Below are 7,837 nucleotides of genomic sequence, written 5' to 3'. Positions count from 1 at the left end.
GAAACAGTTGGGATCGACATCTACCGTTAGCAGAATTTTCCTACAACAACAGCTACCATTCAAGCATTGAGATGGCGCCGTTTGAAGCACTTTATGGTAGAAAGTGCAGGTCTCCGATTTGTTGGAGTGAAGTGGGGGATAGACAGATTACGGGTCCGGAGATTATACAAGAAACTACCGAGAAGATCATCCAAATTCAACAACGGTTGAAAACCGCCCAAAGTCGACAAAAGAGCTACGCTGACATTAAAAGAAAAGATATAGAATTTGAAATTGGAGAGATGGTCATGCTTAAAGTTGCACCTTGGAAAGGCGTTGTTCGATTTGGTAAACGAGGGAAATTAAATCCAAGGTATATTGGACCATTCAAGATTATTGATCGTGTCGGACCAGTAGCTTATCGACTTGAGTTACCTCAACAACTCGCGGCTGTACATAACACTTTCCACGTCTCGAATTTGAAGAAATGTTTTGCTAAAGAAGATCTCACTATTCCGTTAGATGAAATCCAAATCAACGAAAAACTTCAATTCATCGAAGAACCCGTCGAAATAATGGATCGTGAGGTTAAAAGACTTAAGCAAAACAAGATACCAATTGTTAAGGTTCGATGGAATGCTCGTAGAGGACCCGAGTTCACCTGGGAGCGTGAAGATCAGATGAAGAAGAAATACCCGCATCTATTTCCAGAAGATTCGTCAACACCTTCAACAGCTTAAAATTTCGGGACGAAATTTATTTAACGGGTAGGTACTGTAGTGACCCGAACTTTTCCATGTTTATATATATTAATTGAGATTGATATTTACATGATTAAATGTTTCCAACATGTTAAGCAATCAAACTTGTTAAGACTTGATTAATTGAAATATGTTTCATATAGACAATTGACCACCCAAGTTGACCGGTGATTCACGAACGTTAAAACTTGTAAAAACTATACGATGACATATATATGGTTATATATATAGTTAACATGATTTTATTATAAGTATGTATCTCATTAGGTATTTTAACAATGAGTTATATACATAAAAATGAGACTATTAATTTAAGAAACTCGAAAACGATATATATAACGATTATCGTTATAACAACGTCTTACTAGGTACATATGAATCATATTAAGATATTGATACACTTGGTTAATTATGTTAAATGATAAGTAAATATATTATTAAGTGTATTAACAATGAAATACATATGTAAAAATAAGACTACTAACTTAATGATTTCGAAACGAGACATATATGTAACGATTATCGTTGTAACGACATTTAACTGTATATATATCATACTAAGATATATTATATATCATAATATCATGATAATATAACAATTTAACATCTCATTTGTTATAATAAATAATGGGTTAACAACATTCAACAAGATCGTTAACCTAAAGGTTTCAAAACAACACTTACATGTAACGACTAACGATGACTTAACGACTCAGTTAAAATGTATATAAATGTAGTATTTTAATATGTATTTATACACCTTTGAAAGACTTCAATACACTTATCAAAATACTTCTACTTAACAAAAATGCTTACAATTACATCCTCGTTCAGTTTCATCAACAATTCTACTCGTATGCACCCGTATTCGTACTCGTACAATACACAGCTTTTAGATGTATGTACTATTGGTATATACACTCCAATGATCAGCTCTTAGCAGCCCATGTGAGTCACCTAACACATGTGGGAACCATCATTTGGCAACTAGCATGAAATATCTCATAAAATTACAAAAATATGAGTAATCATTCATGACTTATTTACATGAAAACAAAATTACATATCCTTTATATCTAATCCATACACCAACGACCAAAAACACCTACAAACACTTTCATTCTTCAATTTTATTCATCTAATTGATCTCTCTCAAGTTCTATCTTCAAGTTCTAAGTGTTCTTCATAAATTCTACAAGTTCTAGTTACATAAAATCAAGAATACTTTCAAGTTTGCTAGCTCACTTCCAATCTTGTAAGGTGATCATCCAACCTCAAGAAATCTTTGTTTCTTACAGTAGGTTATCATTCTAATACAAGGTAATAATCATATTCAAACTTTGGTTCAATTTCTATAACTATAACAATCTTATTTCAAGTGATGATCTTACTTGAACTTGTTTTCGTGTCATGATTCTGCTTCAAGAACTTCGAGCCATCCAAGGATCCATTGAAGCTAGATCCATTTTTCTCTTTTCCAGTAGGTTTATCCAAGGAACTTAAGGTAGTAATGATGTTCATAACATCATTCGATTCATACATATAAATCTATCTTATTCGAAGGTTTAAACTTGTAATCACTAGAACATAGTTTAGTTAATTCTAAACTTGTTCGCAAACAAAAGTTAATCCTTCTAACTTGACTTTTAAAATCAACTAAACACATGTTCTATATCTATATGATATGCTAACTTAATGATTTAAAACCTGGAAACACGAAAAACACCGTAAAACCGGATTTACGCCGTCGTAGTAACACCGCGGGCTGTTTTGAGTTAGTTAATTAAAAACTATGATAAACTTTGATTTAAAAGTTGTTATTCTGAGAAAATGATTTTTATTATGAACATGAAACTATATCCAAAAATTATGGTTAAACTCAAAGTGAAAGTATGTTTTCTAAAATGGTCATCTAGACGTCGTTCTTTCGACTGAAATGACTACCTTTACAAAAACGACTTGTAACTTATTTTTCCGACTATAAACCTATACTTTTTCTATTTAGATTCATAAAATAGAGTTCAATATGAAACCATAGCAATTTGAATCACTCAAAACGGATTTAAAATGAAGAAGTTTTGGGTAAAACAAGATTGGATAATTTTTCTCATTTTAGCTACGTGAAAATTGGTAACAAATCTATTCCAACCATAACTTAATCAACTTGTATTGTATATTATGTAATCTTGAGATACCATAGACACCTATACAATGTTTCAACCTATCATGTCGACACATCTATATATATTTCGGAACAACCATAGACACTCTATATGTGAATGTTGGAGTTAGCTATACAGGGTTGAGGTTGATTCCAAAATATATATAGTTTGAGTTGTGATCAATACTGAGATACGTATACACTGGGTCGTGGATTGATTCAAGATAATATTTATCGATTTATTTCTGTACATCTAACTGTGGACAACTAGTTGTAGGTTACTAACGAGGACAGCTGACTTAATAAACTTAAAACATCAAAATATATTAAAAGTGTTGTAAATATATTTTGAACATACTTTGATATATATGTATATATTGTTATAGGTTCGTGAATCAACCAGTGGCCAAGTCTTACTTCCCGACGAAGTAAAAATCTGTGAAAGTGAGTTATAGTCCCACTTTTAAAATCTAATATTTTTGGGATGAGAATACATGCAGGTTTTATAAATGATTTACAAAATAGACACAAGTACATGAAACTACATTCTATGGTTGAATTATCGAAATCGAATATGCCCCTTTTTATTAAGTCTGGTAATCTAAGAATTAGGGAACAGACACCCTAATTGACGCGAATCCTAAAGATAGATCTATTGGGCCTAACAAACCCCATCCAAAGTACCGGATGCTTTAGTACTTCGAAATTTATATCATATCCGAAGGGTGTCCCGGAATGATGGGGATATTCTTATATATGCATCTTGTTAATGTCGGTTACCAGGTGTTCACCATATGAATGATTTTTATCTCTATGTATGGGATGTGTATTGAAATATGAAATCTTGTGGTCTATTATTATGATTTGATATATATAGGTTAAACCTATAACTCACCAACATTTTTGTTGACGTTTTAAGCATGTTTATTCTCGGGTGATTATTAAGAGCTTCCGCTGTTGCATACTTAAATAAGGACGAGATTTGGAGTCCATGCTTGTATGATATTGTGTAAAAACTGCATTCAAGAAACTTATTTTGTTGTAACATATTTGTATTGTAAACCATTATGTAATGGTCGTGTGTAAACAAGATATTTTAGATTATCATTATTTGATAATCAACGTAAAGCTTTTTAAACCTTTATTGATGAAATAAAGGTTATGGTTTGTTTTAAAATGAATGCAGTCTTTGAAAAACGTCTCATATAGAGGTCAAAACCTCGCAACGAAATCAATTAATATGGAACGTTTTTAATCAATAAGAACGGGACATTTCATCCCTGTTAACTCCCATTTCCTACATGCACATTCTCTCAATCCTATGTCTACAACACCTTAATCACCATGCAGCCTACTAACTTGATATTGTTATCCACCATTCCACAAAATACTGCACTTAGATGCTTCTTCCTTGATATTTTCAAAGTTTTTTGTTGCAGCAGGTGTTAATGGTCCATCACATTTAGAGATATGATTTAAAATATTGACAATCCTCTTCATTAGATACTCTCTTATGTATTCCAAAGCAGCTATTATTGGTTTATCTCTAGCATCTAGAAGCCATCTATTGAAGATCTCACACATAATGCTTAGCAAAACATCTGAAACATCTCTTCCTGTTTAAACAATGTAAATAATTGATTCATTAAACAATGTAAATAACTTATGAAAAATTGATTCATTAATCCCCTTGTAAATAACTTATTAATGAAACTTTAAGCTGTTGTACCTGAAAAGTGACTCCTAGCCCATTGATGAGGAGAAATGTCAGACAACCATTTATGACAATCTTTGTTAAATTCTTTTAATTGATTCATTGCAATCTCAAATTCTGGTACAGTAGTTGCAGTTGCACACCTCCATAAATGATTTTTGTAAGCTAAACCATTCCATTTTTTTAATATTCTGATGAATATGTCTCAAACGAAATCTTTTCTCAGCACATGGATACAACTGTCCAACAGCTTTTTTAAGGCCCTAAAACATGAACAAAGAGTATAAATAAGTAATTAGTAAATCAGTAACTAAGAGTATAAACATACCTTTTGTCTATCAGATATGAAGGTGAAGTTAGAATTCCTTTCAAGATTAAGATCTTGACCTAACCACTCCAAGAACCACTTCCATGATGAGTAGCATTCCTGTTCTACAATGGCATATGCAACTGGATAGATGCCATTGTTGGAATCCACCTGTGATGCCCCGTACAAAACCATCGTGTACGAATCATCAACAACAGGATCATGACAAGGTCAAATACTATATGCGTTTTCAAAACAAGTTTGCATTCATGAAAAAAGGTGACGTCATAACCAACGTCAAATGTTTTACAACCAAAAGTATGCTTCTATGAACGGAAGCAAGTAATAATAGTACGTGACCCTTAGGTCGTTACAAATCATTGTTCAAAAGTAATAAAGTTTGAATGCAATAAAAAATGTTTTATGCGGTGACATCTCTAATAAAGCAGCGGGTGGCTAATCAGCAAGACTAGTACAACAGCGGAAGCAAGCAACCTTAAGCACCTGAGAAAAAACATGCTTAAAAACGTCAACAAAAAGGTTGGTGAGCTATAGTTTAAGTATAACAGTAATGTAAGGTAGGCCACGAGATTTCAGTGCTTCAAAGAGCGTTTCAAAATAGTATGTAAAGTATATGTTTAACCGTGGGCACTTGATAACTAACTTAACGTTTATCACCCCCTAAAAGTACACTTGGAGAGTGCGTATGTTTACGAAGTATTAAACACCCATTAAATGCTAGCGCTACTAGCCCAAGTGGGGATGTCAAACCCTATGGATCCATATCTAAGATTCGCGTTCACTGGTTCAAAGACCAATGACTAAACGTTACCTAGCTAAGGGGAAATTTTATACCGTTGTATAACCCACATATATATAAAGTTTAAGTACTCGTACCTAGTATGTAAAATGTAAAATGCGCATGTATTCTCAGTTCCCAAAATAGTTAAAGTAAAAAGGGATGCTATAACTCACAGTGGTAAAGTAGTAGTAAAGTTGATTCGGGAAAAGTAAGCAAGTATGTACGTCCGGAAGTCCTCAACCTAAGTCAAAAGTTACTAAGTTAATAAATCGTCCCAATAGGTTTAAATGTATGTAAATTAGGTCTTAAGTATCATCATCATTCATCATCAAATAAAAAGTGTAAAGTAAGTTTCATTCAAGAAAAGAGTTTAAAACAAAGTCTGACTTTGATCAGTCACCACGGCCTCTATACCTACTGAAATGAGTTGAGACTAGTGGCCAAGGCTCCATATATGAGTCCTTTAGTTGCTTTAAAAATTCCAGAACCAAACTCGTCTTCGTTTGACCGTAACGACGGTTTAAGTGCGAGTAGGTCAGAATTTTTCAGCACAACGTTAAAAGGACATAGTGACGTTCGGAGGGCCATAGATCTTAAACCGTAACTCGGATTAAGACGAGTCTTAAATGAAAAATCATCTACACGAACTGAGAAAAATGAAAATCTACTTTACAGTAGCCCAGGTGGTCTAATCAGTTACACAAACAGCATCTAAATGTGTTCCGATGGGTTCTTGGTGTTGATGCTCATCACGGTTCTCATCCTTGATGCTTGTAGCTTCAAGTGTACAACTCGTTGATGGGTTTGCATCATCTTAACCAAGTGCTAAAGAGGTGGAAGGTTTTGTGGGTAAAAAAAGGAAGTCAGTTGCTCACTTTCAAGTGTTGGAAAGATAGGGAAAGCTAGGAAGGGTAATGAGGTTAAAAGTATGGAAAAGAATGCATGCATGCTTGAAGTAATTTGTTTCTAAATTAAGCTAATTAATCCATGCTTTTCCCTAATGTAATACTAGCATAATACATGGGCTTACAAGTCCATTCAAAGTGTAGGGTGGGCTTACTAGTTCAAATCCATTAATAAAAGGTCCAAGCCCAAGTATGCAACAATTAAATAAATCAAGCCCAAGTAATTAACTACTAACCTTAGTTAATTTAAAATGATTAATAATAAATAATCATGAATGTAAGTAATATTCAAAAATATTATTCGTGAAAAGTACGCGTGTCACAAAGACAAATCGGGCCATGGAAAGTTAAATACGGTAACAAGTAAATGTAATAAAATACATTTATTAAAGCACAAGTATTAATAATAATTGTTAATGATAAACGTTGGAAAATTTCGGGTCGTTACACCACCCCAACAGCAGTCAATATATGCCCTCTTGCAGGTTCTTTCATAAAATAACCATCTAGTCTAAGCAGGTCTCTTCCCAAAGCTGCAAAACCTTTCTTAAGTGGTCCTAAACAAATATAAATTCTTTTAAATACCCTAGTGGGAGCATTGAGATCTCCTGATTCAGATTGTATTCGAACAGTAGTATCTCTTTCACATCTCATCAGTTCTCAAGCATAATCCCTTAGCTGTGTATACAGCTCCTTATAATCCCCTTGAAAAATACAAGTTGCCTCTTTCAAAGTCCTATATGCTTTCATCTTTGAGATTTTTACTCCAAGACTTGACTCATATTTTGCTTGAACTGCTTTAGGTGGTATCTTTAGATTTGCTGCCAGTTCCTCAAAAAAATTTTAAAAATGAAATGATATGTGCAATGCTTTATAATTCTGTTTTGAAGGCATGTATTTACATGGTTGTATGTTTTGACTTGCTATGTTTCACTTGGTGCTACTTTTGATACATGAAGAACCCATTCACATTTATCTTTCTTTTTTTTCTTGTCTTTTTCTGGTCCACCATCACTTATTGCCCCTTTTTTCTTGGCTTTATTACTCTTGGAATCTTTACTCTACCCAACTACTTCCACATGGGTGCTAGTGGACCCCACCTCAGTTGAACATTGACCATTCAGATTTTGTGTCAATGGCCAACACCCCTTTACAGCAAACCCTAAGTCTCTCTGCATCATTTTTTTTGTGTGGAAAAGTTCCCTCCT

The 7,837-nt window shown here is 33.5% G+C and overlaps 1 protein-coding gene across 1 annotated transcript; it reads right to left on the bottom strand.

Moving 5' to 3' along the window:
• Positions 1 to 4,269: 4,269 nt before the first annotated feature.
• On the bottom strand, positions 4,270 to 5,117 carry LOC139894374 (uncharacterized). The gene is made up of 4 exons (XM_071877626.1): positions 4,944 to 5,117; positions 4,827 to 4,878; positions 4,631 to 4,780; positions 4,270 to 4,517 (listed from the first exon to the last, which is right to left on the bottom strand). The coding sequence occupies exons 1-4, from the start codon at positions 5,115 to 5,117 to the stop codon at positions 4,270 to 4,272; spliced, it is 624 nt and encodes a 207-aa protein (XP_071733727.1).
• Positions 5,118 to 7,837: the final 2,720 nt, after the last annotated feature.

Source organism: Rutidosis leptorrhynchoides, chromosome 1 (genome assembly GCF_046630445.1).
Source record: "Rutidosis leptorrhynchoides isolate AG116_Rl617_1_P2 chromosome 1, CSIRO_AGI_Rlap_v1, whole genome shotgun sequence".
NCBI classification, from domain to species: domain Eukaryota; kingdom Viridiplantae; phylum Streptophyta; class Magnoliopsida; order Asterales; family Asteraceae; genus Rutidosis; species Rutidosis leptorrhynchoides.
This window is presented reverse-complemented; position numbering and strand designations above follow the sequence as displayed.